Raw genomic sequence first — 23,974 nt, 5'->3', positions numbered from 1 at the left:
TCTGTGACATCTGGGCCATGGGGGGGAGGAGCCTGTGCTCCCAGTACCCAGGTGGGCCTGTCAGGCAAGAGTGGCCAACCTTCCAGACCGGCCGGGGGCTGCCCCGCCACTCACAGGGAGCCCCGCCCTGCTGTCCACAGTTACGTGGAGGAGCTGGGATGGGGCCCACGAAGGCTTGCCCATGCCCTGGCCCCTGGTGACACACTGTGGCCCTCAGAGCCTCTCCCCACCTGCTGGCTCCCCAGGGTGACAGGCGCTGAGCAGGGGTGAAGTCACCAACGGCCTCTTGTAGCCCCACCTCGACCTGTGCTCTCCTGACTCCATGGGACATGGCGAGTGGGGCGCCTCCTTGTGCAGCAGGAATGGCACCAGGTCGCGTCCGATGGGACCTGGGTTTGGCAACCTCGGTACTTGAGTTTGGGCTAGGAAGGAATTCAGAGCCAAGACCCAAACTATAAGAGGACATTTATTTATAAAATCACAGAGGGGGGAGAAGTAATTCGTAGACGAAATGGGCTTAAGAAATGAGTTATAGAGGCAACGGAAGGGCCCTTGGAGCTTGGGAGTGAGGAAGGCAGAGGCGAAGAGGGGGAGGAAGAAGAGAGGAAAGGCTCTCGCTGCTCCCAGGAGGGAGGGAGAGGCGCTGGGCCCTCCATCCGAGGGGCTCTAAGGGTGAGATTTTAGGAAAGGTCCCAGGGGAAGGTCTCAAGGGGGAATGTCTCAATAGAAGATCCAGCGGCTTTCCAGACGTGTCCTTTCAGCCGAGGTCTCTGCTGACGGGTCGCTATCCAGCTGGTCCTGAGGGCAGCCTTGCTGTCACTTGTCTGGTTTTGCTCTGGGCCTGGAGCTGAAACTCAACTGAGACCTGGGTGTTACCTCTAGCGAGGACAGGTCACCGCATGCCAGGGGAGGACAGGTCACCCTGGGGCGAGTCCCCCTACATTTGTCCTTTGCTGGCACCCAGGGTTCCCGCCTGGTGACCTGTACCTGGCCCATCGTCCTTGCTCTGCTCCTGTCTGTGACTGTCTACCACGCGTGGGCCTCCCAAACCTCAGGGTCCCTGACACAAGCCCTCTCAGGCTGGGAACCAGCTGGGCTGCTGACTGCCTCTGGCGGGGGGTGGGGAGTGTGTGTGTGTGTGTGTGTGTGTGTGTGTGTGTGTGTGTGGCTGGACCAGATGCACCGGTGGGCCGGCCTAGGCCACTTCCTTTCTTTGTTGTCCCAGCCTTCTCTTCCTTCTGAGCCTCCACTTGAAGCAGTTTCTGGAATCACCAGCAACGGCTGAGCCTGCCCACTGCCAAGATGATCCTGACACTGCTGCTCAGCCTCGGGGGGGCCCTGGGCTGGGGGCTGCTGGGGGCCTCGGCCCAGGCCCCTGGTCCCAAGTTCTCTGACCCACACAGCCCCGGGCTGCCTGGGGCCTGGATGTCAGAGGCTGAGGACATGGGCAGCGACCGACGGTAAGGAGGAGCCTGGGCTTGGGGGAGGCCTCTGGACCTCAGTGACTCACCTGTGAAATGGGCTAATGTGATCTATAGGCTGGGCAGTTGTGAGGCTGAATGAGGTGCCAGGATCCCCTTCAAGAGGCCACCTCCGTGCCTGGACTGGGCACCCCAGGAAATTCCCTGTCTGACCTGTGGCAGGGAATGGGCCTGAGGGCTGGGAAAGCCTGGAGCACTCCTTGCCATCAACCGGCCAGCATGGGGTGCTGAGGGGCTGTGGTTCTGAATTTTCCAGCTGGCCTGGCAGTGGCTCCTGTTCTTCGAAGTAAGTCAGTTCCGAAAGCTGAGCTGAGGTGAGGCTGGCCGTAAGCCGTGAAGGACAGACACTCCTGGGGATGGATTTTGATCTGAGTGTAGGGATGGCAGGGTGTCGGCCTGGCTCTGAGAACGAGCGATCCCAAAGGTGCCCGCTGCATCTGCAGAGCGGAAGGCGTGGCCCCTGGGGATGGCTCAGTGGTCTCGCCACTGGACCAGGACACTGTTTGCCAGCGTTTTACTTATCCAGGGCCAGGGGTCCTCCCGCTGGGTGAGGGACCAGGTCCGTGTGTTCTTCCGAGGGTGCCCCACCGTCCGCACCAGGTGCTGCTGGCTGGCCGGGCACCTTGCCAAGTGTTATCTCAGTTCATCCTCCCAACAGCACCCGTTACAGAGGAGGCACCTGAGGCTCAGAGAGGCTGAGCAGCTGGCCCAAGCTCACACAGCTCAGGAGAGCCTGAGCCAGGACCTGAGTCTGATTCTCAAGCTCATGCTCTGGTTCCTGGGGTGCTCACAGGCAGCCCTGGCCCTCAGTTGTGCCTACTCCCCCACTGACAGCCCCCCAACCCGATTGAAGGATCTCCATGGATTTGGAGAGTGAGAAGGCCCAACTCACACCTCCCCAGTCTGCCATCTGGCTGTCTGAGAGTCACCACGGCGCTGACTTCAGAATGGGTCTGCCTGGGACGCCGGCACAGCCCTGACTCTTCAAGGTCAATGCGTTTACTGGACACGTTCCCAAACGCAAATTTCATTAGGAAGAGGCGGGAGGGTGAGAGTAAGCGAGTGCACACGGACCCTCAGGAGGGAAGGGCTGGCCCCAAGATGGACCCGCGAGGCCCCACTCCTGTTCTGCCCCCAGGTCTGCTCAGGTCTGGGAGGCACAGGGGCCGCTTGGGGAGCCCAAGCCCCAAAGCCGTCAGCTCCGCGCCCATCTCCTTTGATGAAAGGGAGCATGAAGGCCGCGTGGATGGGAGGAAGTAGGAGACACTCCTCTTCTTCCCCTGCCCGGGGCTGTGGGAGGGTCGGCACTCCCTTAGTCCCGGGGCTGGGGCAGGGAGCGAATGAGGGGGGGGGGGCGGCTCTGGGCTGCTCAGGGCTGTCTTGCGGGGCTCGCTCAGCCATTGTGTGGGTGGCCCGGGTGTGTGCAGAGAGCGAGTGGGTGCGCACAGGGTACCTCGGCCGGGGAATTCCCAAGCAGGGTCCCAGCCCTAGTCCTAAGTGGCTCCTGGGGGTCCCCGCAGGCCTGCGGGGTCTCCTTCCCACAACCCAAAGCTGCGGTTCCCACCGCCAAGCCCAGGTCCTCAGGCCTCCGCAGGGGCTGGTGAGAAAGGAAGGAAACGCTGCACAGCTTCCTCGCTAGTGCTTCCCCTGCTCCTGGGAGGGGAGGGCAGCAACCCCCCTCCTGGGCAGGAACCGGAACGGGCGGGCCTCCTGGGCTCAGGCAGGGCGCCCAGGCCCGGCCGCCTGCTGCCAGGGCCAGGCTCCTGCCCCGAATTTGCCCCTCATGCCGGGGTGCGAGCCCCGGGGCCAGCCCTGGGCCAGACCCAGAAAATACCCTTTGCAAGAAGGTTGAACATGTCAACGTGTAGAGAATTATGATGAGTTTGAGCCGACCTGACAATAGCCAGGAAGGAAAACCTTAACACACTGAGAAAACGCTCTGGAATGCCAGCTTGCAGCTTGCTCTGCACATGAGAATGGAAGCCGGTGGGTCATATGAAACCCACTGGTGGTAGATTACGGGGCGGGAGAAAGCCCAGCGGGAACCCCTGGGACTGGGGAAAAGCACAGCAGACACTGCTTTCACACTGGTGGGCAAGGGTTTACACATTCACACTTACAGCGCCCAGAGCATGTGGGGGAACAAGATGACAATGAGCGGTTCTGTGGTCTGTGCTCTGGTGTGGGGGTGCCCTGAGGGGCCAGGAGAAGGAGGGGGCCCTGACATTCCAAAGGAATGTTGGACACTGGCCTCTGGCAGGGAAGCTGGGGGCCTGGATGAAGCACCCGCCGTGAAGGTTCTTGCTCAGACCCTCCTGGGTGGTCCCTTTCCGTCTCTGAGTTTGTAGCCGGCCTTCCCCGAGCTTGTCGGGTTTAGCACGTGTCCCATTTTTGTCCACAGAACAGCTTGGTACCCCGTGCAGGTCCTGGGGAGGAGGGGGATGTGGTTGGTGCTTCCCAGTTCCCTGGGGACCCCAAGGAGCAGGGCTGGGTGAGCCAGCCACCTGGGTGTTGGCCTCCGTGAGAGAGGAGGCTCTTCCTGCTCCTTGGCCTTCGGGGGGGGGGGGGGGGCAGGTGGTCATGTGAGGTCCTCAGAGGAAGGGCTGAGCCTGCAAGGGGCCAGCTGAGCCCCAGACCAGGTGCCCCATATCCACATGGTTGTGACAGCCCCGCAGCCGCCACTCTTCTCTCCACTTTACATGTTGTGAGGCTTGGGGGCGGGGGGGGGGGGGGCGGGCGGGGGGGGGCGTGGAGGATCCAGAGCCACCTGCTCCTAAGAGATAGGTCAGAGCTGGGCCCACATCTGCTGGGCTGCAGACCCCAGGTGACCTCTTCCTAGCTCTCCCCCTCCCCACCTCCTGGGAGTGGGGAGTGAAGACCTGCCCCTCCCAGCCTTCGGTCTGGCCCAGCCCCAGCAGCAGCCTGACCCCTCGCTCATGGAGCATCTGTGATTTTTGCAGCTGGACCTGAGCAGTCATGCATTTCACTGGGAGTCACACAGGATCAGGATGGAGCCCAGGCCTGTGACTGTACCCCCTGCACCCGGTCCTGCTGCTTGAGGCCCAGGGCCCTGGACACAGACAAGGAAGAGCCCCGGTGGGCAGAGTCCTGGGCAGAGAAGCCTGGCTCTGGGCGGACGCCATGGGCTCAGCCTCCTCTGCCAAGGCCTCTTTCTAGCTCAGAGACAAAGCCTTGCAGACTCGCCCCTGGGGGGTCACCTTCCTAGTTGATCAGGCCTCCCAGAGCAAGGCTGCTGAGAGCACGCCTTCTTCCGGGGAAGGCTTCAGGCGCTGGGGCGGCTTCCACTGGCTGGTTAAGAGGCACTTACTCCAGGGCGGTGGCTGCAGCACATCCATAATTCAGGAGGCTAGGCCCCTGCCCTGGGAGAGGCTCTCTGCCTTCCCCACAGCCCTGCTCTCTGCCCCCAAGGGGCCAGCAGTGCGAATTTTCTCCATCTTTCCAGAACCAGTGTGTGTGTGGGGGGGGGGAGGGGGGGCTTGTTCAAATGTCACCCTAAGAACAGGCGGGGGAGGGGCAGGCCACCGAGCTCCCATTAGAAGCTCTAAGGACTCAGCCACCGCTCTCCTGCCTGGGACTGGGCATCAGGTCAGGGCAGTCCCACCACGGCGGGAGGAACCCCGCACTCCTCTCTAGGCGGGGCCTGCCTCTCCGTGGACCCTCGGCGAGGAGGGTGCAAAGAGGGCACAGGCCCGAGACCAAGAGGCAGGGAGAACAATGGGCACCTCAGCGAGCTGGGCTTGGGGTGCTCAGAGGGCCAGCGAGAAGCTGCCAAGAGCCGGAGGAAACCAAAGCAAAGGTCAGGAATGTTCCCAGGGCCTCTGGGCCAGCAGCCTGCGCTGTGCCAGGGGAGGGCTGCCAGGGGGGGGGCGTGGGCAGGAGAATAGCGGCAGGTCGGAGAGAAAGTCCCAGCGGAAGGGTGGCGCCACTGCTGCCAGTTCCGGAGCTCTGGGTGGAAAGTCCTGATCACGCCCAGGGGCTGGACCGGATCCGGCACCCGGGACCCGGGCCTGGGCCTGCCGACAGCTCAGAGGGGTGCGAGGAGTGACCGTTGTTCCCCACCTTGGGCTGGCGCGTTCGGGACTGTGATTCTCTGTGTCGCAGGCTGGGCCGTGCACCGTGGGTGCGAGCAGCGTTCTTGGCCTCCACCCACCACATGCCATTAGCACCCCCACCCTCGCAGCTGTGACAACCATAAATGTCTCCAGAGGCCAAATACACGGGGGGGGGGGGGCGGGGGGGCGGACGGGGGGGGAGGGCTCTCTCTTTTGAAAACCACTGGTTCCGAGAAATACTTTCTCTAGGGCTGAGCCTACGTTCCAGGAATTTCCATGGGGCCCAGGGCGGGCCCGCGCTTCTGGTCCTTGGAACAGTGTGTGCCAGCTGACTGCCAGCACCTTCCCGGGCCGCCCTTTCAGTGCTGCATGGGCGTTCTCTGCTTCAAATCGGGGGCAGCTTCCTGGGCATCTGACCCAAGCAGCCTGCACAGCCTGGGCACAAGAGGAGCCCACACCGGGCGCACCTCTGTTGTTGGCCTGCATTTTCATTTTGCACCGTGCCCTGCACCGCATTCGTCCTCTTGTGTAAGTACTAGTATGTACTGACTGCCCCTTTCTGGCCCGCTGGGACAGTTTGCTGAGACAGCCGGGAGCCCCAGGCCCCCTGGTCCTCAAAGACAATGGCTTCGGCCCTTTAGGTGGCTCTCTGGCGTCTGCCTCTGGACCTCCAGCGTGCTCATGTGGCCACTTCTTATCTGTGATTCGGCTCTCGTTCCTACTCCATACCCCAGCCCCAACGTGCCCGGGTGACACGCAAGGGCACGCACGCACGGTGCCACTTCCTATCTAGCCTTTCCCACGCTGTCACTGAGTGTTCATGGTCATATGACTGCACGTGCTACTTAGAGCTGACACCTGAAAAACCTGTGTATCCCCACCCCCGTGAATTTGTGGTTTTCCCTAGAGGAAGCAATTGCCTTTTTCCTCTTGTTACTTTGCTGTGTTTTTTTGTTTTTTAATATTTTTTATTGATTTCAGAGAGGAAGGGAGAGAGAGAGAGAGAAACATCAATGATGAGAGAAAATCATTGATCAGCTGCCTTCTGCTATTGGGGATCGAGCCTGCAACCCAGGCATGTGCCCTTGACTGGAATCGAACCTGGGACCCTTACAGTTCGCAGGCCGACGCTCTACCCACGGAGCCAAACCAGCCAGGGTGACTTTGCTGTGTTTCTGTCACATTCCATACCCTCAGCCAGCTGCTCACAACAGGAGTCACCTGGTCTCCTTGGTGTGGAGCTTCCCACTATCTCTTTTTTTTAATTTTATTTTTAAAATTTGGGGCTCCCGACTATCTCAGCAAACTGTAGAAGATTTGACTCTATCCCAGCGGGTCATAAAGGGGCAGTCACCTGGACGCCGCTGTCAGCTGCAGCTGTGCTCCATCTGGGTGGCCTCACCCCTGCCCTGGGCCTCCCTGCTGGAACTCCTGTTTCCTAGTTTGGTGCTTTCCTCTTTCTTCTCTCATGGTTTTTCTTTCTTCTTCTTCTTAGCTCCCTACATTTATTTTGCAAATGATAGTTCTCACTTTAGTAACAAATCAGCAAGATTTTCTGAATTATCACAATCTACAATCCATTTTTTTTTCTTTTTAAAATATACATTTTTTTATTGATTTTTACAGAGAGGAAGGGAGAGGGAGAGTTAGAAACATCAATGAGAGAGAAACATTGATCAGCTGCCTTCTGCACGCCCCCTACTGGGGATCGAGCCTGCAACCAAGGTACATGTCCTTGACCGGAATCAAACCCAGGACATTCAGGACCTTTCAATCCAAGGGCCAACGCTCTATCCACGGAGCCAAACCAGTTAGGGCCACAATCCAGTTTTTTAAACACATAATATTTTGAAAAATCGAGGAGTCCTAAAATTCAATTGAAAAATTTTTTTAAGTTTTGCCCGGGCTCAGTGGTTCAGTTGGTTCGAGTGTTGTCCAGTACACCAACAGGTTGTGGGTTCAATTCTCAGTTAGGGCTCGATCCCCGGGCAGGGTGCATATGGGAGGCAATCAATCAACGTTTCTCTCTCTCTCTCCCTTCCTCTCTCTCAAATCAATAAACATATCCTTGGGTTAAGAATAAAATTTTTTAAAATTTCATTTTTCAATTATAGTTCACATTCAGTATAATTTTGTGTTACTTTCAGGTGTGCAGTGTAGCAGATAGACAATCATATACTTCCCAAAGTGTTCCCCCCGATGTTTCAAGTACCCGCCTGGCACCACACGTACTTATTACGGTGCCGGTGACTGTGTTCCCTGAGCTGTGCTTTACACCCCAGGACTGTGGTGCGGCTACCAATCTGTCCTTCTTAATCCCCTCGCCTTTTTCACCCAGTCCCCCAACCCCCTCCCTCTGGCAACCAGGAGTCTGTTCTCTGCATCTATGAGTCTGTTTCAATTTTGGTTGTTATTTATTTTGTTTTTGGATCCCACGGATACGTGAAATCATATGGTACTGTCTTTCTCTGACTGGCTTCTTTCACTTAGCAGCTACCCATTAGGTCCAACCACGCAGTCTTGGCATGGCGGCCTTTGCAGTAGGTCTTGTGGGGCACAGTGGCGCCGTCTCCCAGGTCGCCTGAGCTGGGTGTCCCCAGAAAGCCCTGGGTGGGCTCTGTGGAGCCTCCTGTGTAGTTGTCTTGATTGCGGTTGGCCATCCGTGGGCAGGGCTGACCCTCAGGCTGGCTGACTCTGAGGCTCGGCCCCTCACAGTGCATGAGCCGCTGTGTGGGGCTGAGCCGTGAAGTGCATCCCCGTGCCGCTGAGATTTCCCTCCGGGTGTGCCACGTGCGGAGCGAGTTGGGGGGACGTGGGCTGGTGATCTGATGTGGTTTGAAGCCCACCACTGGTGGGGTGCTGGTTCTGGGCCTCGTGAGAGGGACTCCAGTGCAGGTCAATGGCAGAGGCTGCCTGTGACCAGTCCTGGGCCACCTGTTTGCAGCCACAAAATGACCCACAGTTTATGGTGGGCGGGGACTCGGGGAGCCGGCGGGTGAGGCCAACAGAGCTCCTCGGGCTGCCACCGAAGAAGATTTGGAGGATTTGACCGCGTGGAGGGAGGGCTCTGCACAAGAACAGGGGTGCCAGGTGGGCGCATGAGAGGAAAACGGCCCTCACTCCAGAGCCACACCCCAAATCTGCCCGGACCCCTCAAGAGCCTCTGAGAAAGCCTGCACCATGGACCCAGGCTGGGCCTGCTGCAGACTCCTCCACAGGGGCAAGCTCACAGGCAGGGCCTCGGGGAGTCGGAGGGTGGGGCCAGTGCCTTCCCCCAGGCCGATGCCCTGTGGGGGCAGTGCTGACCAGAAAGATGGTGTCTGTGGGCGGTGTGGGAGAGGGACTCAGCACAGGCCCTGGTGGCGGTGCCCCCTCCCCCGCAGCCGCACCACTCAGTCTGTCCCAGTGGGATGCCCGTCTGCTCCTCGCCACCTTTCCTTGGCCAGAGCCCAGGGTCAGTGGCCAAAAGGGAGATTTTGTGCACTGGCCCTTTAAGAGGGCACTGGGGGATGGAGCTCGGCTGATGTTCGCAGCCAGGTGTCCGCTGGGCCCGTTCCTGGTCCTGGTGCCCCTGGCTGCAGAGCCCAGTGTGGGGTGGAAACCTCACTCCTCAAGGGAACCTTGGCAGCTCAGATGTCCCTCCAGGTTCCCAGCTGCCGCACGTGGGCGTGGGGTGGGCCTGTCCACGTCCCCCTCATCCTACCAGCCTCCATGGCGTCTTTGTAAATGGGTTATGAGCGCTACCGGCCAGTCCCCAGTGCTTACCAGGGGTCCTCAAACTTTTTAAACAGGGGCCGGTTCACTGTCCCTCAGACCGTTGGAGGGCCGGACTATAGTTTAAAAAAAACTATGAACAAATTCCTATGCACACTGCACATATCTTATTTTGAAGTAAAAAAACAAAATGGGAACAAATACAATATTTGTATTTGCATGTGGCCCGCGGGCCGGAGTTTGAGGACCCCTGGTTAGTCCTTTGTTCTATGACTTATTTGTAGCCCTGGTTGGTCCTGGGAGGGGTGCGTGTAGCTTCTCGCTAGTCCACCGGCAGCTCCCCTCTCCCCTTCTCTCATTCAGTGGCATTTTCTGGCACAGAGGTACTTAGCTTGGGCAGGGCCTTCAAGGGGCCCAGAGAGCTTTACAGACGGTGCCCAACCCCAGAATCTCACTTAACTGCCTGCAGCAGGGCCTGAGGCTCTAATTTTTAAAGCGCCACCCGATGGTCTGATGGGACGATGTGGTGGCGAGACTGAGAACCAGGCTCTAGCAGCTCCCGGATGAGAGGGGCCGGGAGGAAAGGGTTTGGAAACCTGGCGCGTTGAAAATGCCCGCCCGCACGAGTGGGTAGCTCCCTGGGTTGAGCATCGTCCTCGCACAGAAAGGTTGCGGTTGATTCCGGGTCAGGGCGCATACCTGGATTGCAGATTTGATCCCCGGGGTGGGAGGCAACCATCAACGTCTTCCTCCCCTAAGCGTGTCTTCAGGTGAGGATTAAAAGAAAGAAAGAGTCTTTATTGCCTCCTTACCAACAGTCAGGCTGGATATTGGATTCTAAACTGGAGATAATGTTCCTTCAGTATTTTGAAGGCAGTTAGTTCTCCACTCTGCTCATTTCCAGGATTGCTGCAGAGAGGGTAGAGGCCATTCTAACTAACGGTGTGTGTGTGTGTGTGTGTGTGTGTGTCTTGGTTTCATCTCTGGAAAGTGTTCTAAAATATCATGATGATGTGCTTTGCTTTGATGTGAGTTTGTTTTTATTGTATTGTGGGTTGGTGGGGCTCTTTAAATCTGAAGATTCAAGTCCTTCACTTCTGAAATATATATATACTACAGGCCCAGTGCACAAAAATTTGTGCACTGGGAGGGGGGGAGGGGCGGGATCCCTCAACCCAGCCGGTGCCCTCTCACAGTCTGGGACCCCTCGGGGGATGACCACCTGCTGGCTTAGGCCCGCTCCCCGGGCTATTGGGCCTAAGCTGGCAGTCAGACATCCCTCTGGCAGCCCTCGGGGGATGTCCACTTGCCAGCGGGGAGCAGGCCTAAGCTGCAGTTGGACATCCTTAGTGCTGCTGAGGCAGTGGGAGAGGCTCCCACCACCACCGCTGTGCTGGCAGCCATCAGCCTGGCTTCTGGCTGAGCAGAGCTCCCACTGTGGGAGCACACTGACCGCCATGGGGAAGCTCCTGCATTGAGCGTCTGCCCCCTGGTGGTCAGTGTGTGTCATAGTGACCAGTCATTCCCAGTCTTTCTGCTGTTAGGGTCAGTTTGCATATTACCCTTTTATTATATAGGATAGAGGCCTGGTGCATGGGTGGGGGCCAGCTGGTTTGCCCTGAAGGGTGTCCTGGATCAGGGTGGGGGTCCCGCTGGGGTGCCTGGGTGAGGGGCTGATGGCTGTTTACAGCTGGTCACACCCCCTTCAGGGTGGGGGTCCCCACTGGGGTGCCTGACCAGCCTGGGTGAGGGGCTGATGGCTGCTTACAGCTGATCACACCCCCTTCAGGGTGGGGGTTCCCACTGGGGTGCCTGGCCAGCCTAGGTGAGGGGCTGATGGCTGCTTACAGCTGGTCACACCCCCTTCAGGGTGGGGGTCCCCACTGGGGTGCCTGACCAGCTTGGGTGAGGGGCTGATGGCTGCTTACAGCTGGTCACATCCCCTTCAGGTGGGGGTTCCCACTGGGGTGCCTGGCCAGCCTGGGTGAGGGGCTGGTGGCTGTTTGCAGGCTGGTCACACCCTCTTTAGTGTTGGGGGTCCCACTGGGTTGCCTGGCCAGCCTGGGTGAGGGGCTGGTGGCTGTTTGCAGGCTGGTCACACCCTCTTTAGCGTTGGGGGTCCCACTGGGTTGCCTGGCCAGTCTGGGTGAGGGGCTGAGGGCCGTTTTCAGGCTGGCCAAGCCCCCTGGCGACGGAAGCTCCCAGCCTCTCCTTTTATTCTTTTTCTTTTTTAATTCTGGGATTTATTTACCTTCTATAATTGAAACTTTGTTGCCTTCAGTGGAGCTCAGAGCCAGCCACGGCAGGCGGGAAGCTTGGCTTCCTCCATCACTGGAGCAACCAAGCCTCCTGCTCGCTCCAGCTCCGTGGCTGCCAGCCGCCATTTTGGTTGGGTTAATTTGCATATAGTCGCTCTGATTGGCTGGTTGGCGTGGCTTAAGGTGTAGCGAAGGTACAGTCAATGTGCATATTTGTCTTTTATTAGATTAGATTTCAGGTTGGATGTTGGATTTCCAAATACTGCTCCTCTTTATTTATTTATTTATTTTTAAATCTTTTTCTTCTACTTTTCATCTCTCGCTTTGCTCTTCTTTTAGGGAAATTTCTTTAACTTTATCCTCCAACAAACACACACACATTTTATTCTGAGGATATGTTTTTATTTATTTTTAGAGAGAGAGGGAGAGAGAGGGAAACATTGGTTGCCTCCCATACTTGCCCCAACCAGGGATCGAACCCTTAACCTAGGTATGTGCCCCGACAGGGAATCATGCCTACAACCTTTTTTGGTGTACAGGACAATGCTCAAATCAGCTGAGCTACCTGGCCATGGCTACCCTCTAACATTTTTATTACATTTTTTCTGCATTTCTACTGTTATGTTTAATTCCCGGGTGTTCTTTGTTGTTATTGTTTTTGTAAATCCTCACCTGAGGATATTTTTTCCATTGCTTTTTAGAGAGAGTGGAAGGAAGTGAGGGAGGGTGAAATAGAGGAACATCCATGTGAAAGAGACACATTGATTGGTTGCTTCCAACATGCCCCAACTGGGGCTGGGGATGAACCTGCAACCCAGGTACTTGCCCTTGACAGGGAATTGAACCCTCAACCCTTGGGTCCATGGACTGATGCTCTAACCACTTAGCAACATGGGCCAGGGCCCAAGGGTTGTTTTGCTGTCCCCCTTTTTTAATAGCTTCTTTTTCTAATTTACTGGCTCCAATAAGCACTCGCCAATCTAGTAATATTAATGCAAATCTGAGGGAAGCTGTCTTCTCTCTGCAGTCTTAGATTTCTACTAGAGGCCCCGTGCACAAAATTCATGAACTCAGGGGTGGGGAGGATCCCTCAGCCCGGATTGCAAGAGGGTGCAGGCCAGGCCGAGGGACCCCACCGGTGCATGCTCGGGGCCGGGGAGGGACACAGGAGGTTGGCCAGCTGGGGAGGGGCCGTGGGAGGGCTCCAGGGCACGTCCAGCCTGTCTCACTCAGTCTTGATTGGCAGCAAGCTAACCTACCAGTCAGAGCATCTGCCCCCTGGTGGTCAGTGCACGTCATAGCAAGGGGTTGAGCGACCTTAGCATATCATTAGCATATTATGCTTTGATTGGTGGTGGACACTTAGCATATTCGGCTTTTATTATATCGGAGAAGCTGATTTTCCCTTTTGCTCGTTTTGACCTCCCTCTTTTGTAATAAAGATTTTCTCAGGGATCAGGCTTGGGTGTCCGCCCGCCTGAGAGCAGCGAGGTTGAGCAGCCGACTGGAAGCTGGGAGTGCTGGTGGGCTTTCTGTCTGTCTTGTAGCTGCTCTGCTGGGCTAGTGCCTGGAGCCCAGGATGGCAGTGCCTCCGGGTCTTTCCCCTGAGCAGGTCGCTCCCTGCTGAGTACTCAGCCTCCTCCTGAGGGAAACGGCACGGCAGGTGCCTACAGCCGAGGAGAAAGTGGCTGGGAGGGCCTCTGCACTCAAAATGGATATGTTACTCAGTCCACCTCGATCCCTCCGTCCCTCCCAGCAGCCCCGTGTGACCGTGCAGGGGGGTCCCAGGACAGAGATCAGCCCCAGACAGTAAAGGCCTCCGTAGCCACCGCCACCGTCCAGTGCACACTGCCATCACCTCTGACCTGGAACCCTGACACAACCACTTACCTCTTGTCCCCTCCTGTCCCTTCTGTCCCCACGAAGGAGTGAGGTAGCTCTTTCATGTCCCTCTTTACCTCTGAAGCCTCTCCTAAGTAGCCCCCCCCACCCTGCACCTCTGTGGGGCCACACCCCTCTGTCAGTCCTGGTGCCTCACCTGGCCTCTCTGTGAAGACACAGCCCCCAGTCCCCTCCTCCTGAGAGTCCTCCAGGCCAGGGCACCTGCCACACCACCGGAGACGGCCGGCTCTGCCTGGGCCTAGGTGAGGTCTGCACCTCCATGTGGGCACTGGTGCTCTGCGCGTGAGCCTGGCCCCTGTGCCGAGTGCCGAGCTGAACAGAGCGAGGAGGTCGTTGCTACTTGCCCCCCTGGAGTTCTGCTCTGGGAGCTGGCTGCAGGGGAGGGCCTGCTGAGCCCGTCAAGGCTGCCACCAGGCCAGCGAGCTCTGGCTCCGTCAGCAGAGAACACCGCTGCTCTCGGACCTGCAAGGCACACAGGAGGCTGCCTCCTGGGATTCAGGGTGCAGAGACGCCCCACACTACCCTGCGGGCCTCAGTGTGGGCGGCCTTTCCCAGAGAAGGGACTGCTTGGCAGGCTGCCTTCCCTATAACTGCTTGAAAGCCTATTTCCGTAATGGCCATAATGGGGCCTGACTAGGGAGCCAGGGACCTCCTGCGGCCGGGTCCCTGGCGAGGGAAGCTGTGAGTGGTGATGCGGAGGCTCAGTCTGCAGCGTCCGCTGAGCACGTGCCAGGCACCAATCCTCATCTGCCCTTGGAGGAGGGGTTACAATCTCCATCGGGGAAATGGAAATGGCAGCTCTCTAAGTGCCTGTTCAAGGCCACACCAGGCAGCGTGAGTTCAAACTCAGGACTCCTCAGGCCCCTGGGCCCTGCTGCGCCCTGGCACCAGGAGAAAGTGAGTTCTCCCTGCCTCCGTGGGTCATTTTGCTGCATGACTTTTGAGGGCTGAGGCCTCTCTGTACTGGCCTTGGGGAGGCTCCCTAAGGTGGCGGGCCAGGTGCCCGGTGGTGGGGGGGGGTTGGTTTCAGAGCTCTCACTAGGGGGCTGAGGGCTGAGCAGTGCCGAGCACTCCAGCTCAGTTAATGGGACTCCACAGTCATGGCACTGGGGGGGCACTCAGCACTGGCGCTTCCTGTTGACCTTAGGAAGGGTGGTGGGTGCCCGGGCATGGCAGCAGCCTCTCCTCTTGCTTGATTTTTCCAGTAACTGGTGCCCCTACCAGAAGTCCAGGCTGGTCACCTTCGTAGCTGCTTGCAAAACGGAGAAATTCCTCATTCACTCACAGCAGCCATGCCTGCAGGGAGCTTCGGACTGCCAGAGAGTCAAAGTCATGTGAGTGGGGCTGGGGGAGGCCACTGGCCCGGTCCCGCGGCTCACCTGGAGTTGCTGAGGTGGCTGTCTCCCTCCAGGTACCGCATAGCCCACAAGCCGGTGTACCAGGTCAAACAGAAGGTGCTGGCCTCCGTGGTCTGGAGGTGCTGCCCGGGCTTTGCTGGCTCTGACTGCCAGCACCATGGTAGGGCTCCGTGTGTCCCTTCCCACCTCAACCTCTGACCCCGGAGGTCATGCAGCTCCTCTGACCACTTGGGGTCAATATCTGATGCCTCCTCCCTGCAGATCCTGCTGCGACCCCTGAGCCCGCAGACCCGGGTGACGACCTCCAGGAGCACTGGGCCGGGCCGGCGGACGTGGAACCTGGTATGCTGCTTCCCTGGCAGGTGCAGGAGGGGCAGGCAGACAGGAAGAGCTGTGTGCCAGGCTCTTTCTCCTCTGATAAGGCAGTGCCATCTCAGGAAAACTCGGCCCCCAGAACCAGCAGGGCCCCTCTGAGGCTCTGTACCACCCTACTCCATACCTAGGAGGCCAGGCCTGCTGGCTATGCACATCACCCCTGTTCTTGACACCCTTTCTAGGAAGGACAGCTTCGCCTGGCATCTCCCTTGCCCCTGCACCGCACAGGTCCCCGTGGCCTGGAAGAAACCTCCCCACACCCCGGCCCTCAGTCAGGGACAAGAAGTCATGCTGTCCCTGTTCTCGAGTCAGCGTAGGAGAACCATCAAGAGACCCCATGGTTGGGCCTTTCAAGGCTGGACCAAGGTTGGGGTGGCGAATGCGTTTCATCATGTGGCGAACGCCTATCTATTGACAAGGGCTCCTAGCATAGTGTCGAGAGGCCATGCCCACGTGGCCCAGGAGGAAAACGTACCAAGATTGATTAGTCATGTCTGCTGTGGGTGTGGATGGCAGGGTGAAGGCTCACTTACCATGTGTTTGCTCTTCTGGGACTAAAGCAGGGGTCCTCAAACTTTTTAAACAGGGGGCCAGTTTGCCGGGGTCCAACCCCAGCAGGTCCAGGGGTCCCCAAAGGTGTGGACGGAGTCGGTGAAGAAGGAATGACATGGAGGCAGTGTTCAGTTGATCAGCAGCCTAGCCAGGATCTCCAGCCAGGATCTCCAGAGATGCCGGGGTCCAACCCCAGCAGGTCCAGGGGTTCCCAAAGGTGTGGACGGAGTCGGTGAAGAAGGAATGACATGGAGGCAGTGTTCAGTTGATCAGCAGCCTAGCCAGGATCTCCAGCCAGGATCTCCAGCCAAGTTCTGATCTGGATCTCCAGAGAGGTTCTGCTTAGGATCTCCAGAGAGGTTCTGTCCAGGTTCTCCAGCCAGGTTCAGTAGCCAGGCTCCAGTCAGGCTCTCTTGCCAACCTCTGCAGTCAGGTTCAGTCCAGGATCCCCCGCCATGTTCTCTCCAGCGAAGTTCCTCTGTCTGCAGGTTCTGTGTAGGTTCTGTCCTCCTGGCTCTGTCTCTCTTGGTCCTGTCTTCCAAGCCCTGTGTTCTAAGTTCTGTGTTCTGAGTTCTGTCTCTGTCTCTAGATTCTGAGTTCTGTCTCCTGAATTCTGTCTCATGAGTTCTGTGTTCTAAGTTCTGAGTGTTTCTGTCTTGTTACAACTGTATTTATACCAGTTGATTCAATCCTATCAATCTCTATTACAAAGGTTAGGGCGTTTCTTATCTCCATTCCAGGGAGAAAAGATTATGTAGTTTAAGCATGATTGTTCATAGTTAAAGGGATTAATTACCCGCCTGGCACTTAGTTGAGGGGTTTTATTCCCTCCCTAACTTCAGGGGAAAATCCCTACCTGGGGATTCAACCTTTCTCGGAGAGGTGACCTTGGTTAAAACACAGCGCCAAGAAGGTGAGCAAACATATTAAGAACCGTATGCCATATATAAAGGTCCCTTGAAACAGCAAGGATGGACCGGCTCCCGGCACCAGTTCACTGTCCCTCAGACCGTTGGAGGACCGGACTATAGTTTAAAAAAAAACTATGAAGAAATTCCTATGCACACTGCACATATCTTATTTTGAAGTAAAAAAAACCAAAACGGGAACAAATACAATATTTGTAGTTGCATGTGGCCTGCGGGCTGTAGTTTGAGGACCCCTGGACTAAAGGCTTCTAAGCGGCTGCTCAGAGGCCATCAGCATACTCCTCTCTGTTCTCAACCCCGAAGTCTCGGTGCCCTATGGTCTGCCCGGGCAGTTAGCCCTCAGTAGGTCTTTCTCACGTGTCCTCCAACCACCAGCTGCAGAGACCAGCAACATCAGGGTGCGGCAGGAACGCCTGCTGAGAGGTCTCCAGAATGACATCCACCACCCGGCGGACAGCCTCCCAGGCCCGGGGATGGCCCCGGCAAGCAACCTCACAGCCGCAGTGACTGAGGCACATGAGGAGGCGCTTGGTAAGAGGCAGGCTCCAGGCTGAGGAGGACCTGATTACACCCCAGGGGATGAGTGGGCGGGGAGCAGAGGACCTCCCTCCAGCCCCTGCCTGGGGTGGGGTCTGCTCAACAGGTTGGTGTGAACATGTCCATCTGTTGCAGAGTTTCCCGGCAAGTCCTTGGAGCAGGTGCTGCCTTTCAGCCCCGTTTGGAGCGGCTTTAACCAGAGCCTGCACAGCCTCTTGGAGGCCGTCAGAAACCTCTCTCTTGATGTGGAGGCCAACCGACAGGCCATCGGCATGGTCCGGGACAGCGCCGTGCCCAGGGCTGACTTCCAGGAGCTTGGAGCCAAGTTTGAGACCAAGGTCCAGGAGAACAGCCAGAGAGTGGGCCAGCTGCAGCAGGAGGTGGAGGACCGGCTGAACGCCCAGCAGCTCTCCCTGCAGCATTCGCTTTCCGAGGTCCAGGCGGAAGTGGACACCAAGTTGAAGAGGCTCCTTAAGGCCCAGGAGCACCTGTCCAATAGCAGCCTGGCGGCAGCCGCGGCTGGGGCAGGAGCCCGGCCCGAGCCGGAGAGCCTGCAGGCCCGGCTGAGCCAGCTGCAGAGGAACCTCTCGGCGCTGCACCTGGACACCAGCCACAGGGAAGAGGCGCTGCAGGGCACCCTGGCGGACATGCAGGCGACCCTCGACCGGCACGTGGAAGAGATCAAGGAGTTGTATTCCGAATCGGACGAGACCTTCGATCAGATCAGTGCGGTGGAGCAGCAGGTGGAGAAGCTGCAGGGAACCCAGCAGGAGCTGCGGGAGTTGCGCGTGGCCCTGATGGAGAAGTCGCTCATCGTGGAGGAGAACAAGGTGGACACGGACCGGCAGCTCCTGGAGCTCAACCTCACCCTCCAGCACCTGCAGGGCGGCCTCGCCGACCTCATCAAGTACGTCACGGACTGCAACTGCCAGAAGCCCCCCGGGGGCCCGGACGGTACCCAGGAGGGCCCGGGGAACACCATGCGCGACCCGGAGGGCGCCCACGGGAGCCTGGACCTGCGGCGCCCGGGGGACGGCTCCTCTCTGCGGGCCCTGGAGCACGCCGTGGCGGCCGTGTCGCGGGGGCTGGAGGAACAGCGGGCGGAGGCCCAGCAGGCGGGCGCCGACCGCGCGAGGCTCCGGACGCAGCTGCGGGCGCTGAGCGGCCAGGCGGCCGCGCTGCAGGCCGCGGAGGGCGAGCTGCGCCGGGCGGCGGGCGAGCTGCGCGCCTCCTTCGCGGCGCTGCTGGCGGACGCACTGCGGCACGAGGCCCTGCTGGCCGCACTCTTCGGGGAGGACGTGGTGGCCGAGGAGGAGCCGGGCCCGCTGGCCCTGAGCTACGAGCAGATGCGCGTCGGCCTGCAGGACGCGGCCCTGGGGCTGCACGAGCAGGCGCGCGGCTGGGCCGCGCTGGCCGCCAGGGTGACGGCCCTGGAGCAGGCGGGGGCGGCCGGGGGCGAGGCGGCGGGGCCGGCCCGGGAGCTGCAGCGGCTGGGCCAGTGCTGCGCGGCCGGGGCCTCGGGCGCCGCCGCCCTCAACAGCTCCCTGCAGGGCCTGCACGGGGCCGTCTCCGCCGCCCAGCTCGGCCTGCAGCGGCACCAGCAGCTCTTCCACCGCCTCTTTGCGAACTTCCAAGGGCTCGTGGCAGCCAACGTCAGCCTAGACCTGGGGAAGCTGCAGGCCATGCTGGGCAGGAAAGAGAGGAAGGAGCAGAAGGCCCTCGACGCTTCCCGGAGGAGGGACAAGAAGCAAGTGAGACCTTTGGCCGATGCCGACGTCCACGGGCCGGCGCCACGAGCCCTGGGAGCCGAGCCTCAGGAGGCAGGTGAGTCCCGGGCCTGGTTGTCGCCAGGCTGCTCCCGCAGAGGCTCCAGGGAGACGCGGGGGGGGGGGGGGGGGGGGGCTGCCCGCAGCTTTGCCCGCGGCCCGCCTTCTGGTCAGGGAGGGTCATCTGAGGCTGCCTGAGGCCTAAGGAGGGACGGGTCATCAGAGCCAGCCCTCGGTGGGCGGCAGGCCCCTCCATTTGAGGGGCGCACGCCTGGCGGCCTCTGCCCGCAGCGCAAGGAGGGGTCCTTTCCTCGCGGCCACACCTCAAATGCCTCCGCCCAGCTCTTCAGGCCGCTGCACCCACCACGCGTCTTCATCCAGGGCGTGGGTGGGGCTGGTGTCACTGGCCGTGGCGCACCCCACTAGGGAAGGCCTGGACCGTGAAAGGCGCTCCTTCTGCGAACAGTTGGCCCACCTTCCTGCCCGTGCGCGCCCCCGGCAGTGCCCTTCCGGGCTTGTCGCACGGAATCATCACAGCAGCTCTGCGCGTTATCACCGCCATCTTACCTGAAGCTGAGGCTCCCGGCGGTGAAGGCAGAGGAGCCTGAACCGAGCGCTGCTCGCCGAGCCCTCGCCCTTGCCTGGGGGGCAGGTCCCTGCAGGGCCCTGGGCACCGGCCTGGGCACCGGGTCTGAGGCGGAAGCTATGTGCAGCCGGCCCCCCATGCTCTCCTCAGTGTGGCCCTGGGCAGGGGACCACGCGGCTCTGGGCTTCAAGTGACCGCCCCCTGCCAGAGGCTGGCCTTGGGCTCTGGCCACCCCCGCGCCCAGACATGGGCTAGATCTAAGGCCACCTTCCGGGCGGCCTGAGCCCTGCTGTAGCCTGGCGTGGGATGCCCGAGGCCTGGCTGAAGGTCCCACCCCCAGCCAGCCCCCTCCCTTGTGGCCCCAGAGCCTGTGTCTCCCGGTGGCGGTGACAGGGCACAGGCTCTAGCACCATTTGTCTCGGTTTCTTCATCTGTAAAATGGGAGAATCATATCAAAGGCTGTTGTGAGACAAACAGACCCATTTCCCAAATAGCACGAGGCTTACCATTTAGTAGAGCCAGCGGGGCCTTCCTGTCTCCCAGCATTTTCAGGGCTGAACTGTGCCCACCTGCACTAACGCTTCCATCTTGAGTCCACGTGTGAGTGGTGCCTGGCCTCAGCTGCCTGATGGTTTAGGAGTCTGAGTTTACCACTACAATATTTTGTTTAAAAAAGTTCCCTTAAAATTAAAAAGAAAGCTTCTTATTTGAGTTGCAGGAAGGCCATAGGGCTTGGGTTTGTACCTACAGGGAGGCCCGCTCTCAGGCGCCGGCTCGCCAACCAGGAAGCGCCCTTCCTCCCTCTGAGGGCGCGTGGGCACACTGGCTGCGGAGGCTCCGGCGGCAGCCCCGCCCAGCGGGTGGGACCGGGTGCGGGGGGCCAAGCACCGGCAGGGGGCGTCCCGGGCCCGCCGTCTCTAGGCGGACGGGCGCCCCACCTCCTGGGAGCTGGGGGAACTGCAGGGCAGAGCGGGTCTGAGGTGACACAGTCTTACACAAATGGAAACGCTAGTCTGAGCTTTAAATCTCAGGAATCTTCCAGAACTAGAGAAGAGCCACGTTCTGTCATTCACAGGCTGTGGCTGGACCAAAGTCAAGAGCTGGCTCTGAATCCTAATAACTGCACACTTGTTCCTCTAGGCCTTGGTTTCATGCCCTGAGAAGTGGGGCAGGGGTGGGGGTGGGACGTGCACACGTGTTGAGGGAGCATGACCGCATCCGTACCAGGGCCGGCGCCATGCCGGACCCGGGGGACTCGCCCTCCCCGCCCTGTGGAGCGAATCGGCCGGGCAGCCAGCTGGTCCTCCCGGCCCCTTCCCCCTCCGCGGAGGGCTCCCGCCGCCCCGCGCCGCCAGCTCGGTGGCGCTCCCCCTGCTGAGGCCGGATCACGCTTCCGTCTTCAAGTGCGAGAACTCCGGAGACCAGGGGCGGCGGGCCGGCCCCCACCCTGACCGAGTCCTCTGGAGCACGCCGTCTCCCACCTGTGCGCAGGGCCCTGCCAGCCTTTTGAAAACATCCAGATGGCCGGCCTGCGTAGGCGGTCCGTCCCTGGCCCCGCCTGCTCCTTCCTTCTCTCCCGAGGTCGCAGTCAGCACACAGGGAGTCCGCCTCCCCGAGGAGCGGAGCGGGCTCTCTCCCTGGGGGCCACTCGGCCTGGGTAGGTGGCGGCTGGTGCGAGTCCGAGCCCGGGCTGCCGCCCTCGCCTGCCACTGACAAGCTCTCCAGACTCGGTTTTCTCAGTCAGAGGGACTACGACTCAAGGATGTGGGACGGGAGAAGGGATCGAACACCAAAGTGCTCAGTGCAGAGTTACGCCTGTAGGGACAACAGCCTCTTTCAATAGTGAAACCCAAGAGTGGCCCGCTAACCCCACTCGGAGACTCCTGGGACGTTAGGTGCGGTAGCGGGAGTGGCCAGTCTACGTCGTTACTAAGCCGAGGAAGGCAGGTCTCGGAGTGTAACGTCCCATCCAAGGGAGGGAGTCACTGAGCCCTGTCCTCCTGCCCCCAGGCTCCCCCGTGGCCTTCTATGCCGGCTTTTCAGGAGGGATGGCCGCCCCGCAGACAGTGAAGTTCGACGCCGCTCACATCAACGTTGGCAGCAGCTACTTCGCTGAAGATGGCTGCTTCCGAGCCCCTGAGCGCGGGGTCTACCTCTTTGCAGCGAGCATTGAATTTGGCCCGGGGCCAGGCGCTGGGCAGCTGGTATGTGGAGGTCACCATCGGACCCCCATCGGCGCCGCCGAGGAGCGGAGGGGCGGAGGCGCGGCCACGGCCTTCGCTCTGGCCGAGCTGCGGGAGGGCGAGCGCGTGTGGGTGGAGGTGACCCAGGGCTCCGTGCGGCAGGGAAGCCCGCCTGGCACCGCCTTCGGGGGCTTCCTGCTGTTCAGGACCTGAGCCCGGGCACAGCCCACCCTGCGCCGGGACGTGCCCAGCTCTCCTTGCCCTGGGCTCTGACCAGGTGGCCGGGAGACCATCCAGGTTGGCTAGCTGTTCCCTGGAAACCCGCGAGGACAATGGCCTCCCTGTGGATGCTGCTCCCTGGGCGGCCCGGGCTGGGCGGGAAGCTGGGCCTGGTGGGCCTCCATCCGAGGCAGCGGGGCTGGACTCCAGCTCCTGGCCGCCCGTCTTCTCCAGTGTCTGCTGTCTTGCTCCTTGTGGGTGAAAACCTCTGTACAACACTAACCTTTCTCCGGCTTCCTCATGTCCCTAGTCCCCGCTAGAAAAGCATTCTTTCCCAGAGAGAATTTGGGAACGAGAATCGAGGTGGCATTTTGGACAATCCGGGAAACCAGGCTCCAGTCCCTGCCGGCAGGTGAGGTCTCAGTCAGAAATGAAAACTGGCCGAGTATTAGGCGAAGGAAACACAATTAGTGTCTTTTCCGTAGTCTCAGTCCTTCCTCGAATGTACCTATAACTTTAACTTCACCCCCTTTTCTCCTGCCGCACACGGGACAAAGGCCACGTGTGAACTGCGAGCTAAAATGTGTGCCGCTTTCACCCTTCCACGCCTGACCACCCTCATTCTGATTAGCATCTCTATCAGGAAGGGAGCTGAGGGATGAGGAGGGAAGACAACTAAAAGTCTCCCTCAATTTCATCATCTTTGCAATCAAGCAGCAAGCTCTGCCCGGTGAACTGATGGTGGGAAGGATGTGGCGAGGGGTGGAAATGTGGGGCAAAATAAAACTGTTTGCGATAAGTGTGACTCCCATTACTCTAGGACACACCTTACTCCAGGTTCAGTTAATTCTGCCTAAAACACACAGAGGCCTCCACAGTGAGCACTGACATTATTGGATCAGACAGTCCAGCAGAGTCAGTTATTCTTGCAATAATAACATATGGTTTTTAAAAAATTGCATATTCTAGAGCAGCAGTTCTCAACCTGTGGGTCACGACCCCTTTGGGGGTCGAACGACCCTTTCACAGGGGTCGCCTAAGACCATCAGAAAACACATATATAATTACATATTGTTTTTGTGATTAATCACTATCCTTTATGTTCAATTTGTAACAATAAAAATACATCCTGCATATAAGATATTTACATTACGATTCATAACAGTAGCAAAATTACAGTTATGAAGTAGCAACGCAAATAATTTTATGTTTGGGGGTCACCACAACATGAGGAACTGTATTAAAGGGTCACGGCATTAGGAAGGTTGAGAACCACTGTTCTAGAGCAAACGGACTTGAGAAAGCAGTTGCCTAGTTGTCGGGAAATGTTTCGTTTTGGTAGTAGGTGTTTAGTATTGGTTGGCTATATTCTTCTCCGTAAGGAAATCAACCGGGCTGGGGAATGAGGACGGAGAGGGGCTGGTGTCCAGGTTCCCTAGGTCCCAGCCCGTGGTTTCTAGGGGCCATCACTCCAGACTCCCTTTGAGTGTATTTACCCCTGAGGTGGGCGTGCCCACATGTAAGCCATCAGTGCTAAGGGGAGCTGTGTGCAGGCCACTCTGCCACTGATGGTTTGATGTGGGCCAAAGCACAATCTTTCTTGAACTTTTCCCATCCATAGTATGAGCTGGTCAGCCTACTGGATCTGGCTCAGCCCTCGCTGCCTGCTCTTGCCTCTGGCCAGGGCCTCGCACCCAGTGCAGCCTTCGTTGCCAAGACCACTCCTGACCAAAGGCTGGTGTATGGGCCACGCCTGACAGACGGGAGGCAGTGCCAGGGCACCCTGGCTGCTGGGAGACCATCGGGCCTTCTCGCGCTCGCTGTTGCTATCGGTCAGGCTGTGCCAACGAATAAGTGGAACTGTATTGTGCTGAGTAACAGGGAGGGAGTTGATACCCTTCATAAAGGGCACGTGTCCTCCAGAGCAAGGTTACAAATAGGAGTGCTACCTGGCAAGCACTGCCCACAGCTTGGATGAGTCACCCGGCAAGTTTCTGGGGAACCTAGAGAAACGATGGGTCTTTTAGGTGGGATGCTTCCC

General features: G+C 59.0%; 1 protein-coding gene across 2 annotated transcripts; it reads left to right on the top strand.

Moving 5' to 3' along the window:
* The first annotated feature begins 1,220 nt into the window (after positions 1 to 1,220).
* MMRN2 (multimerin 2) lies at positions 1,221 to 22,732 on the top strand. Of its 2 annotated transcripts, none has more exons than XM_059662051.1 (7): positions 1,221 to 1,460; positions 14,634 to 14,762; positions 14,840 to 14,946; positions 15,048 to 15,128; positions 17,018 to 17,173; positions 17,315 to 19,003; positions 21,542 to 22,732. In XM_059662051.1, exons 1-7 carry the CDS (start codon positions 1,303 to 1,305, stop codon positions 21,925 to 21,927), a joined length of 2,706 nt encoding a protein of 901 aa, XP_059518034.1. In that variant the 5' UTR covers positions 1,221 to 1,302; the 3' UTR covers positions 21,928 to 22,732. The 2 variants fall into 2 exon arrangements, with proteins under 2 accessions (XP_059518034.1, XP_059518035.1); XM_059662052.1 differs by lacking the exon at positions 1,221 to 1,460 and adding an exon at positions 12,914 to 14,325.
* The last annotated feature ends 1,242 nt before the right edge of the window (positions 22,733 to 23,974 follow it).

Source organism: Myotis daubentonii, chromosome 13 (assembly GCF_963259705.1).
Source record: "Myotis daubentonii chromosome 13, mMyoDau2.1, whole genome shotgun sequence".
NCBI classification, from domain to species: Eukaryota; Metazoa; Chordata; class Mammalia; order Chiroptera; family Vespertilionidae; genus Myotis; species Myotis daubentonii.
This window is presented reverse-complemented; position numbering and strand designations above follow the sequence as displayed.

What these genes read in the sequence shown, in the direction of transcription:
- MMRN2 (XM_059662051.1), top strand. Translation starts at nt 1,303, where the DNA reads ATGATCCTGACACTGCTGCTCAGCCTCGGGGGGGCCCTGGGCTGGGGG. An exon ending in GACATGGGCAGCGACCGACG is followed by an intron (nt 1,461 to 14,633) that starts GTAAGGAGGAGC and finishes TGATTTTTCCAG; the next exon opens with TAACTGGTGCCCCTACCAGA. An exon ending in GGCACATGAGGAGGCGCTTG is followed by an intron (nt 17,174 to 17,314) that starts GTAAGAGGCAGG and finishes CATCTGTTGCAG; the next exon opens with AGTTTCCCGGCAAGTCCTTG.